Consider the following 13,338-nt stretch of genomic DNA (forward strand, 5'->3'; position numbering starts at 1 on the left):
TCATCAGTCATCATAATCGTCAAATTAATCATATTCATCACATTCATCATATTCATCACATTCATCATATTCATCAGTCATCATAATTGTCAAATTCATCATATTCATAATATTCATCACATTCATCGCATTCATCACATTCATCACATTCAACACATTCATCATATTCATCGCATTCATCACATTCATTGCATGCATCATATTCATCATATTCATCAAAATCATCAAATTCATCATATTCATATGCATCACATTCATCGCATTCATCATATTCACCGCATTCATCACATTCATTACAATCATCACTTTCATCATAATCATCACATTCATCATTTTCATCGCATTCAACACATTCATATTATACACATATTATGTGCAATAACCTTCGACTTTAATCTGAGCTTTTATAAACATCTACATGATCAGTAAATATAGGAAAATGCATGATTCAGACTGAAAAAACACAAACTACAGAGGATAACGTTACAATCAATGGGGATAAATCACTTTAGAAAGGATAAATACAGAGGACAAGTCATTTGGGAACTGCCACAAAAGTAATACTGGGTCTTTATGGGTTAAAATACCTTCTTTTTAATTTCCATTCGGATTATTTCCATAACTATTAAGTCCTTTATGACAACCTGTACACATCTCTTCCCAAACATTATCTGTAACTATAGTGTTTAATTCCAATTCCCATTTTCCCTTAATGCTTTCAGTATTGTGCAGAGTATCATTTATAAGCCTTTTACACATATGAGAAATGTGCTTTTTCAAATGGGACGTGTTTTTCCACAGTAACAAGATTTTCTTCTATATTATTTAGGTTTTTGCAAAGAAACTCCCTTTCTTTATGATTTGTAATATGGTGTCTTTTTTGAAAATATTTATACAGGCTGTTGACTGGAAGTTGATATTGCTCCTGAAGCTGAATTGAATAATGAGTTAATTGTGCTTAGACTTTTACCAACCCACCTTCTAAACCCCTTATCCCACAGAGGGAGGGAATTCTACGTTACCCACCAGTGGTATGGCCCTCGACACAGATCCAAATTTTTTAATAACCTTTTTTTTCTAGCCAATTTTAGCAGCTATTAACAGATTTCATGTTAATAAAGGACAATGTTGATAATGATAAACCTCTAGCTGTACTCTGTTCAATCTGGACCCATCCAGTTTCCCTATCATTTCTAATCCAGGCCACCACTGCATTTAACTGCTGTTGCACCTGTTTGACCCCAAACACCTCATGTGATGTTTGCATGTGCAAATCTGCTCCTAAAACACACACACTGCAGACTATAGAAACATCTCAGTATTCTTGCATTTGTTTTCTTTGCTGCACTAACACCATTACCCTGTACTTATTTTTTGTCACTGCATTCTTTCCTACATAATATCTCTTAACAATAACCTCTAAATCTTGAGTCTTTTTCCCTTTTTTCCTACATGACATAATGCACATATTGTTTCAAAGGAAATGTAAACGACTGAGCTCCTGACATCAGTGGATCTTTATTTGCATTCATTATGCTCTGGTTTAACAGCACCATCTGGAGGATGATCATGAGAAACCTCAGCAGAGCAGAGATACTGTTAAAAAGGCCAAGAGAACCGTGAGTACTAAGAAATCAGACAAATTAGTCAACAATAAATACTGTGCACGTTAATTAACTTAAAGACATTATTATGTGCCAGAGTGAAAAATATGACATAGCATTTAAGTTGTGGATGTGCCAACGAAACCCCTTTAAACACACGGACAAAAGTTGAACATATTCTGACTAAATATGGCTAGCCAGCTAGCACACCTACTGAGAATAAGACTGGTCTGTCCGTTCAGATGAAAGCTGATTTAAAATGGCATCGACATTAGTCTGATTAATAAACACATTTTTGAAAATCTTAAATAATAAACATCTTTTCTGCCTTGATAATTTCAGTACAAAAGTCTTCATCAACTTGAGACTAACAGCCCAGAATCGAGTCGTCCCACAGTTTCTCCTCCTCCGTCCTAGTGTCTACTTTCTCTTTTGTTTTCTTCTTATCTTTCCTGTTTTTGGCTTTGGCCGATTCAACCGGCCCGCCCTCCAACTGCTCTGCATTCATTTCAGTCTCAATGTGCCCCTCAGCTTCATTCCTACTCTCAGCCACACTTTCCAGCTTCAACATGTCCTCTGTCTTTTCCACTCCGTCCTCCTTCAAGTCTGTCTGTCTTGATTTCTTTTCGTGTTTTCTACGTTTACCACCAGGTTTGTGCTTTCTTCTCCTTTTCTCTTTATCGGACTGTCCTGACTCCTCTCTCCTCCTCTCCTCTGACTCGTTATCTCGTATCCCCCTCCATCTCCTCCTCTCCTCTTTATCTGAGTCCTCACTTCGTTCCCTCCGGCTTCTGTCTCTCCTGGATCTTCTAATGTGCCGCCTTTCTCTGTGTCTGTGATCGCTACTGTCACTGTCACTTGTGGAACTACTGGAGGAGGAATACGAGGAGGAGTAGGAAGATGAGGTAGTAAATGAGGAGGAACTAGACCGCTGTCTGCGCCTCCTCCTTTTCATAGGAGGACTGGTGAACTGTGAGGAGGCGGAGCCTGTGGATGCTGGAGGGGGGTAGCTGTAGTCCCACCTGTGGGGGGGCCAGGGGGAGCCTTTATACAGAGGATGCCACCCCTCCACTGGGTAGAAACAACCAGGGCCAGGGTGGGGGTGAGGAGGAGGGCTGGAGGTGGGAGGAGGGTTTGTTTTGGGATTATTCACTTGCATCACATTCCCCTTGTGTAATCCCTCCTGCTCTTCCTCCTCCTCTTCTTCACACCCTTGTTGCGTTTCTATCAGGGGAAGGGCATGTCCACTCTTGGGGGTGATTCCTCGAGCCTTCTGGACCTGGATGTAATCTGCCAGTTCATCTGCAAATGTGCTGTAAACTTTCTGCTGGGATTTACACAGGTCGATGACCTTCTTCTCCCTGGATGAAAACATGTTAACATGAATGAAGCTTTGATTCAATTAGTCAGTGCATGAAAACAATAAAGTATCTTGTGCAATGTGTCACCAAACCCCTTCTACATTCCCTACTAATAAAGACAAACTGAACACCTCATTAGAACGACCTGGTGAATATTTAATAATGAAATCATAAAATTTGCTTCACAGTCTCTGAAGGAAAATTATTTGAGAAAAATACCTGCACATTGTGTTTCTGATAGGTTGTTTGGAGAACCTATCCCTGAGACTTCAGCATTTAAATACTCATTTGATTCACATTAGAAACAAAACTACAAGGACTCTTGATATTCTACTTTCAATTTCAGAGTATAGAAAGTAATAACATTGCACTTGGCCTCACCTGGTCTGGTGCTTGTTTCCCTGCATGTGGGCCTGATACATCTCCACAGAGTTAAACTGGGCACTGCAAATCTGACATATCAGGCAGGTGGCTGCAAACAACAGATGATGGATGAGAAAGTGTCATAAACATATAACTCTGGTCTATAATGTTTATAAACTGCTTATATTTGTTTATAAACCACAACTGCAAGGACTGTATTACACTGTATATTTTCATGACTTATGCAGTTTTATATCAAATGTTTCCAGTGATACATGATGCATTATTTGTAGAATATTATGGTTTGTTTTATTTCAGTCAACTTCAGTTGTGCAGTGTATAAATTTCGATCGTTTATTATGATGGGCTTTTGACTGAGACACACCTAGCAGCATAAAACACATTCTGTGCCTTCTAAAATATTGCTTTCTGTTCTTACTTCTAATTCAACTGAAGTTTTTGCCGAGTTTCTAAAAAACTAGCATCAAAATAAAAGCACAATGAAAATAAAAAATACCATAAATATATCATTTTCACTGGGATTATATTTTCCAGGAATCATACTGATGAATTTTTAATCTTATCTTCTCTTTATCACAGCTAATCTATGGCCTACAATTTAAGATATAATAATCAAGATAACATTGTATTCCTTATCTTTATATTATATAGAATTAACTTAGAGAAACCATAGAACTTTAGTGCCTAACCCAGAGGAATGTATATATTTATTACAATAATATTCAAGTAATGTAAATGTCATAACTATACACTGCTGCATGTGTGTTACCTTGTTGGTCAGCGTCTCCAAGCTCTTTAAGCAGCTCCTGCCGGGCCTGATTCCTTTGGTGTTTGCGTCCATTGTAGTGCTGCAAAGCCATTTGGGGATTGTTGAAGCTTGCAGCACACAGGGAACAGTATTTATTAGGGTCTTTCAGATCCACCTCTGTACTAGGGGGCACTGCAGTGGCTGCTGGGTGCATCTGATGATCCGTTCTACCCTCAGGGGCAGAATTATGGTCAGTATTAACAGGAGCCTGAGTCTGATTTTGTATAGTATGTGTCCCTGTGCAATGAGAAATTATTAGATTAAATAATCATAATAGCAGACTTATATTCATTAACTACAGTATATAAAATGTCCTCTGTTAGAGTCTGTATATTGTATTGTATGTTCTAAAGTTCCAAAAAAACCCAAAAACCTACAGTATATGTATCAAATCTCTAGTAATTGTCCATTACTTACCAGGTGGATGCAGACCTTGTTTTCGGAGATTCTTATTATGGATTTTGCCTTCATAGTGTGACTTTGCCACCACTGGGGAACTGAACACCATGTTACACAGCTCACAAAAACGATCCTTATCAGTAGTCATCGTCTGCTGCAAATTAACACACACAAGACAGAAACATAAACTATACATGAGCATAAAGATGGGAACAAAATTAGGTTGTCATCTCATTTTCCGGCATTACACCCCTCATCTGAGAACTAACCTGTAGTCCTCCTGTGCCCTCTTTGCTCATTTTGTCATCTCTCTTTGCCTGCATGTACACTTTAAGTTTCTGAGCATGTTTCTTTCCCTGCATTCACAAGAAAACAGGCAAAGTTATTCTGAGCACTGTCAATAAAACGCCATCACTCTTCCATGTGCAGTATGTAGGAGGCTGTACAAAACCTCATAGTGAGACAGGCGCTGAGATTCAAACTGGAGCACAGCTTCACACACATGGCAGTAATCATCAGTGAGGAGTCTCTTAAGCAGCTCCTCTTCATCTAAACTGTTTCCTGAGAAGCAGATTATAGTCACAATTGCACCTCAGTGAGCATGGCAAACAAATTAGAGGACATATAATTATAACACCTGCACAACTAATTAAATAAAAAGAAAAATGTCAGCTTGTGTAATTATATAATCCTAAAAACCTGCAATTTCAAGGTGAGTGTATGATACTTTGATTCAGTTACACAATGAATAAATCGTTGAAATAAAAGCAGAAAAATCTTCCTTAATAACCAAGATCCAAATTGCAATACTGTGCAGAATAATCACAGTATGACTTCCTCAATGAACAATGCTAATTACAATATACTGCCCTCGTTTCATACTTGCACCTTCTGCTTGCACACACTAAATAGCCACAAAACTACAATGCTTGAATTACTTGAAATACACATTTGCATCTCTGCATGAGAGGGTCATATAAAGAATATACTACTGCTGCTCTCGTGTTTTTTATAAATGTGGACATGCTACCTTATACATATAGGTGCACTACAAGGACTAATCTACAGACTGGCCCTCTAGTGTCATTATTATAGTATTAAATTAACCAGTGCCATTCATATAAACTATGTAAATGCAAGAATATCACAACACATGTAGCTCTATTGCTATCATTTAAAATAAAGTCAGGTTTCACTGAAACTGATCTGGTTGTATAATGTCTGATGCATGTTCATGTCTCACTAAACAGTCTCGGCCACATTCACTGACTAAGGCATACAAAGCAATACATACAGTATGTACTTTACTCATCATTACTTTAAAACTGCCCATGCTCACTAAATATGCCTAAAACTAAAAACTCAACATGATAACATAACTATTAGTCATAATCCTTAGGCAAAGAAGAAATAAGCCTAAGAGTAATTAAACGACTTCCTTTCCTTGCTAACTGTAGTGAATGAAATTATTTAGTTTCACTGTAATATATCAAATCTGGACTTATTGTAGTATAATGCAATCTACATTTTTTTAGTGTTAGAAAATATGTGAATTCATTTCAAGTAGAGCTGCATCATTAATTCAATCACAGTGTCAGCCTGTGCAATTATATAATCACAAAAAGCACCAATTGAAAGAGTCTATGTTTTCTGGTAGTGCTTTGAATTGGGTGACACTGAGCAGAGAGGTAGTATATAAAAAGTTAATTTATCAGTTAAATGAAATTTTTGCCTTATTTTATAAATAATATCAGTTTGTATGATTGAGTTGAAGAAAATGCATATTTGAAATAATCAGTAATCTATGCATTATCCTTAAAAACCAGGCTAAAAATAACCTCATATCACAATAGGACTTTTTCACCAAGTCATGCAGTTCTAAGGTCAACAAACTTCATCATTCAGTAGTAACAGGGGCATTATTATGAAATCCTAGTACTAATTTCTTGTGTTTAATAGTGTATGAACACAACAGTATACAACAGTAGCCAGAATAGTGTAAGATATTTTGTGCCTATTATTGAAGATTCCTTGGGTTAATTTAATGTAATTTTTATGTAACATTTTCACAAAGCTGCTTTTCTTAACTATCACAATGGTGGAAAAACTACCTATTCAGACTGCGTCAAAGTATCTCATGTAAATACTGATTACATAACAAAAAGTACCCTTTACAATCCAAAATTACTCATTAAAAAAAGTTAATGGCTTGCCCTTTGGTATGATTTATAAACACAAATGGAGGGAGTGTGTTGGTTTACTTTTGCACTTTTAGATATTTGACTAAAATTACTAGACAGATAGAATTCCTATATGGTTAAAATTTGTTTGAAATGCCTATGAAATACTTTCAAAATACCCATTTCTGACAGTATTTACTGCATTTGCAGAATGTAAAAATAAACTTACACACTTTGACTAATACTGTCCTAAATATGTTAACTTCTGCTGATACATTTCAAATGTGGTACTTACCAAATGAATATCACAGTAGAAGTTTACAAGAAAACAGATTGAGGATCTAAAAAATGTGTGTACTATGACCAACTGTTTTTTTTTTTTAATGCACAGCCTTGAACACTTATTCTACTCATGAGCGAGAAAAGTGTGGAGAAGCGAATTACACTGAATGACACATCAGCTGATGAGCTGTGACCATCAGCTGATGTGTCAAACGTAGCCATACGCACATAATGTAACTTATTCCTAATCAGACATAAGGCAAAACATTTGTCAATGCACTGTCCTCGACTAGGTTACGGTGTGTTGGAGGCCTGCGTTCACAGCTGAGCTTCACTGTGTTGGGACGGAGCTTTACCACACTGGCCTGTCACACAATTAGCATCTAGCCAACTGCTTCAAGGCCTGGGAAAGTATACAACCTTGTATGATCACCTTTCTGTCTGGATTATGATACTAAGGTGTGTTCTGATGTATTTGTACGAGCCGCTGAACACGGAAACATACAGTAAACTAACGTTGGACACTTACATCAGCGTATTTAGCTAAGGAGCTAGCTCACTCGAAGTAGCTAGCCCGTTAGCTAAAAAGCTGACGTTCACTCAGCTGATAGGACGCCATACAACTGAATTTTCACGTTCTAGGCAAAACTCACCTTCGACCTGGGTACTATCTATTTTAGTGTTTATTACTTTTTCAGCATCTGTGACAGAAGCCGCGTTGGGTGCACTAGTATTGTTAGTTTGAGGGTCTGAGTCCGCAAAATGCGGACGACAGACACTTCTATCGTCCATCTTTTCCCTAGTTACTGCGCATGCTCAATGACGTAGCGTTTTAACGCTTCTGTTTGGCGAATATTCAGAAAGAGGAAAGTAATAAGAGTCTGTCATTGATACTACCTGTTCTCTTGAACAGTTATTTAATAGATATTTTAAAAAAGATAAACAGTGTAATTCCAGCTATTTTTAACATATGAATGTGCCTGAAATACAAGTCTTCTTGAACACAAAAATTAGTGTTTCCATTAAATGAAACATTCAGTGATCATCTGTTAACAAACATGTAAAAGACAAATAATTCAACGACAACAAATTATATGAACAAAATACAAAATGTAAATTCATATGTACACTCGCTTTTTTCCTCTAATTTTTGTTGTTTATGTGGACACTTCTACATGCTGGCTTCATCACAGCAGAAATTAAGACTTTATTGGTAAAGCACCAGTGTTAATATTAACAAAGACAGAACCAGTGAGCCAACATGCATATTGCTATACATGGACTAATTAAGGCAGCAAAACATAATTCAGTGATCAGACATGTTTATTTATTATTTATTTTGTGACACATCAGGTGGATAAACCTCTGTACATTCAGAAAACATTGTCCCAATATCATATGTTTCCTTTCTTTGGGTCAGTAAAATCTACATAAACCCAATTAATTAATTTAATTAATTTTTTTTTACCTCTTCTCATGAAATGATTGTGACGATGAGATTTATTCTTGATATATGAAGTGTAATCATTGCACCTGGTCAGAGGTGATTGTTGATGTATGTATATTGGAATAAAAAGAGGAATTATTTCAACTTCAGAGGCAACACTGTATTTAAAAGCATTGAATATTTATTATTTTAAACAAAATGACCCTTAAATTAGATAAAGTTAGATATGGATACCCAAGTGCGGTAAAGCAATGCCAAGCAATTGTCCCTGTATTCACTGATTAATAGATGTACCTTTTTTTTGTCAGTTTCAACTAAATTTTCTGATAAGTGTTCACCTCAAAATATTCCTTATTGAAGAACAATAAAAAAAAAATGTAATTTGTTTACTGTGCATTCAGTCATCTAACAAGAACGATAATGAAATGAAAAGGGGCAAACAGTTCATATCAAAATAGATAATTTATTATGGCACATTATATTTTGAACAGGTTTACTCCATGGAGAATATTTGTAATGCAGAGAAAACTAATTCCTGAACAAATATTACAAATAAACCCAAAAGATCCCATCAGAAGATTAACATGTTAAAACTGAGCAAGTCAAGACAAAGACACTGAAGTAAAGGGTCTCAACGTAGAAAAGCAGTGAAGACACACAGATGTCACTTTTTCTGCTGGAGCTCTCTGGCTAAAGCATCCAACTGTGAAGACAGAGTAAACACACAGAGTTAAACACATACCAGTACAGTGAAGTGTTGTGTTTGTCAAAGGTGTGACATTATCATATCAGTTTTCATATCAATACTTAAGTTTTTCTCTTTCTAAAGTGCTTGGCTGTTTGGGTAATGTAAAGAAAATGAGAAATTAAAGAATAAATTGTTAGATTTTTTTTTCTTTTTTATTTGCAAATGATGAACTGCAACAAGTTGATTTCACAATTTTGTTTGGAGTCACTACTGTAAATGCACAAGTATTTTATTTTATAGAGGGGCAGAGAATATAACACTGTTTTTCTTTCTGCTCCTTTTCATTCATAATGTGATTAATTTGCTGACATATACGATAAGATTGTCTTTTTCTCTGTCTTTTATTGTAAGAATAAAAGACAATAAAATTTTATTGTCTTTATTATACTTTTATTGTAAGAATGAAATAAATAAACTATGACTTAATACAATACATATGATTTGACATAATTCATCATATCTGGCATTAAAAAATAGCCAATTAATCACTACTTTATTATAATTATTACAGTACACTACAATGAAACCTTAGCCGGTGCATCTTCATTTCAGAATGGAGCTGTTTTCTCTATTTAATCCGTGTTTTTGCTCCTGAATGTAAAGGAGATGCAGCCTTGGCAAGCATGAATCCGATAAAAATAAAACTATTCACAGATGACATTCAACTATTATTGTTTCAAGCATTACTCAGCCCTGGAGGTGTAACTTAATCATGGATCTACACAATACCAACATCGCTGAAACTGATACCTACAATTAAAAATTCTGAAAAATATCTCAAATATAACCCTGAAATACATATATTACTGTCCACTCTTTCCATACAGATGTTTCACCAATACTGACTGATTGTTAATTGGAACAAAAAAATAGATATATTTGATCCTGGGTGTTAAGGTTAAGTATTTTCTTTACGTACAAAAATGTTTCTCAGGATGCCCCTCCTCTGTGGTCTCAAGTAGCTGCATTCCCCTGCCTCGCATAGCTTAATCTCCCCTGAAATCTGAGACACACAGAGAAAGGAAGACAGAAAGACAATATAAAGGTTTCCATTGTTCCCAGAAAATTCTCATTGAAGGAGAAAATAATGCATGCAAACACTGGTGCTGACCTCTGATGTGGTGTAGGAGTCCAGCTCCCTCTTTCCTCCTGGGTACCAACCATGAGACCAGTGCTGTGCGTTGGAGAACTGAGCGCCCACATATATGAGCAGACCCAGCAGTAAAACCAGCCGAGATACCTGACACATGATACTTCCACCTGAACGGACATCAGAGAAAATGCAATTCAAATTTCAGTATGTTTAACTACTCATAGAAACAGTTTTCATAACTTATAGTTCTAATATCTCCTGTAAAATGAGTAAGGGAGAGCTAATATACTGCCCAAAATATGACGACTTTAACCCATAAAGACCCAAACATCCACCGTCCACCAAAACCATCTACTGATCTAAACTGTTGATCCACTAATCCTATCAATACATGTCAATAATTGGTGTAAAATACAGTATTTTGTCTTTTCATGGTCATCAGATATGACCCATTTGGACATTCGGAGGCTCCAGTTACCGTGGAAACACTGTCATCTTCTACAACATTGATTCACCAGTAAAAACCCATGGAGTTGGATCAATGACCGTGGATGGAGACACTGATTTTATGTTCAGTTAATGATAGATTTTACTGAAAAAGTCACTTTTTCTTCAGTTTTTTTTTCTGTTTTGATAGAATAACCTTTGTCTTTACTTTGAGGTTTTATGAACATCTACACAATCAGTCAATTAAACTTAGGAAAATAGATGATTTTCACAGGAAAAAGTGCAAAATTCAGAGGATAATATTATAATAAATAGCTATAAATCACTTACGAAAGGTTAAATAAAGAGAAAAAATCTTTCGGGAACTGACAAAAAAGTCACACTGGGTCCTTATGGGTTAAAATATTTGACTCCAGCTGTTAATTTCATTCAATATTGGACTTCTGGAAAGACTTTTTTCAGACTTCAGTAAAAATTGAAATTTTTCCGTTATATAATATTTGTATGTACAAGAAAACTCCTAAAACACTAATAAATATTCATTATTTTTTGTTTTGTATCAACTATTTTCCTCTTTTCTCATGCACACAGATGACATTAGATATTAAACCACAATCCAAAATAGTAATTCTCCAGGTTTATCCCCAATAACAGCAAAATGTCAAGTTATTATCACTTACCAACCTCTATGGGGTTTAAACCACTGTCAAAGTAATATTAACTTAAAAATTTTACCCAAAGTATACTAAAGGTGGATACACATCTGTTCTTACCTCAGTTTTTTCTTTTACAACAGATTCTCTCCAAGGTCCGTGGTTTTTGTCCTTGAGCAGATTGTCTCACAGTACCTCACAGTTTTCCTGGTATTTTACTGCAGAGATCTTCTTCAGCCTCATCCTACTGCTCAATTTAAGTACCAGGCGGACAGGAGCCCCCTCCCCACATGCATTTCTATTATCCATTCTTACGTACGTTGCCCATCGTTGACCCCGCTGGAAATAACAGGTCTTTGAGGACAAGGGGTGTAGAAGACCTGGTCATTTCTAATTATCACCTGCAAACAACACCCACACCCTCAGAACCCTCACGGCTCATCCATCACTCTTCATCAGTTCCACATACTGTCATCCAGCATCATTCATTCATTCATTCATTCATTCATTCATATAAAATTGGTGGCAAGATGTTATATCAGTGATGTAGAGCTATAGATAAAAGATGTAGAACTTTTTTGCATTTACTTTTACATTAAACCACATTAATTTTATGATGATAATATTAGTCACACTCATACCACTAAGTACATACATATTTGTTATTCGTAAGGTAGATATAAAAAAATACATTCATAAATTTTTCTTTCATTGGGCTAATTTTTTCACCAACATCTACATCAAATACTAAAGCATTTTAAAGCTTTCAGTGTCAAATTTTTGTCATTTTGTCACCATGTTTTGAGTTATTTTCAAAATTTTAACAAGTTATTTTCAATCTACTAAATTTTTCTGTGTTGAACTATTGCAGCCTGTTATATGTCAATGACCAGCAGTAACATTTAAAAAAAAAAAAAAAAATTACAAATTTTGATTTGAATGGATTTTGATGGCACATTTTTTTGTGCTTAACAGTATGAGTGTAACACAGAGTAGTTCACAGTGTCTTTCAGATTCACTGTAGGTGCTGAGCTGGAAATAACAAGATAAAATTGGTCACTTGGTCACTGACACTATACCTTCAATCTGAAAGTCTGCCCTAGTCACGCCTCTGCTCAAGGGGGGTGACCCCACGGTCTTAAACAATTACAGGCCCATCTCCAAGCCCTGCGTCCTGGCCAAAGTTCTAGAGTCTCTGGTTAGTGATCAGCTGAAGGATTTTTTAAATGAGAACAGTATTTTATCTGACTTTCACTCTGGGTTTAGAAAAGACACAGCACAGTTACAGCAGCACTAAATGTTTTTAATGATTTTATAGATTTTATTGACAACAAACAGCACTGTGCAGCCCCTTTTTATTGACTTGTCAAAAGCTTTTGACACTGTGGCTCACCCTATTCTTTTACATAGATTATTTAAAGCAGGAGTGTCAGAACACGCAGTTAGCTGGTTTAAAAATTACCTGACAGACAGGAAGCAGAGTGTGCAGGTAGACGGCTGTACTTCCAGTTCACTCACCTTGACAAAAGGTGTGCCACAAGGGTCAGTCCTGGGGCCACTTTTGTTCATAATTTACATTAATAACATCAATCTCAATATATCAAACGCAAAATTTCATTTTTATGATGATGATACAGTCATGTACACTTCTGCTTCCACTCCTGTCCAAGCCCTTACCCAGTTACAACTTGCTTTTAATACTGTTAAATATAAAGGTAAAATAAATTAAAAAATGAAAAAATAAAAATACACAATCTTGCCAAAATTCATACCATATGCATGGACACAGCCAAAATGAACAGAAAATGTATGAAAAATGCATTCCAAAGTCCCTGGGGGTAAAAACAACTAAACTACTGGATTTAAACACAAAAAACAGTGTTTGTAACTAGTAGTGTCAAAGGCCTATTTCTCGTATCAACTACAATATGT

At 35.9% G+C, this 13,338-nt stretch overlaps 2 protein-coding genes across 4 annotated transcripts; both read right to left on the reverse strand.

Annotated features, from left to right (window-relative positions):
• Positions 1-1,498: 1,498 nt before the first annotated feature.
• Positions 1,499-7,812, reverse strand: zmat1 (zinc finger matrin-type 1). Of its 3 annotated transcripts, XM_030135468.1 has the most exons (7): positions 7,672-7,812; positions 5,008-5,117; positions 4,826-4,912; positions 4,575-4,710; positions 4,119-4,394; positions 3,347-3,437; positions 1,499-2,965 (listed from the first exon to the last, which is right to left on the reverse strand). In XM_030135468.1, exons 1-7 carry the CDS (start codon positions 7,808-7,810, stop codon positions 1,972-1,974), a joined length of 1,833 nt encoding a protein of 610 aa, XP_029991328.1. In that variant the 5' UTR covers positions 7,811-7,812; the 3' UTR covers positions 1,499-1,971. The 3 variants fall into 3 exon arrangements, with proteins under 3 accessions (XP_029991328.1, XP_029991331.1, XP_029991330.1); XM_030135471.1 differs by lacking the exons at positions 4,826-4,912; positions 5,008-5,117 and having other exon boundaries at positions 1,972-2,965; positions 4,575-4,707; positions 7,672-7,808; XM_030135470.1 differs by lacking the exons at positions 4,826-4,912; positions 5,008-5,117 and having other exon boundaries at positions 1,972-2,965; positions 7,672-7,800.
• Positions 7,813-9,095: 1,283 nt separating this feature from the next.
• On the reverse strand, positions 9,096-10,462 carry gnrh2 (gonadotropin-releasing hormone 2). The gene is made up of 3 exons (XM_030134714.1): positions 10,325-10,462; positions 10,133-10,216; positions 9,096-9,168 (listed from the first exon to the last, which is right to left on the reverse strand). Exons 1-3 carry the CDS (start codon positions 10,460-10,462, stop codon positions 9,130-9,132), a joined length of 261 nt encoding a protein of 86 aa, XP_029990574.1. The 3' UTR covers positions 9,096-9,129.
• Between the last annotated feature and the right edge of the window lie 2,876 nt (positions 10,463-13,338).

The sequence above is a fragment of the Sphaeramia orbicularis genome, chromosome 5, assembly GCF_902148855.1.
Source record: "Sphaeramia orbicularis chromosome 5, fSphaOr1.1, whole genome shotgun sequence".
Classification (NCBI taxonomy): Eukaryota; Metazoa; Chordata; class Actinopteri; order Kurtiformes; family Apogonidae; genus Sphaeramia; species Sphaeramia orbicularis.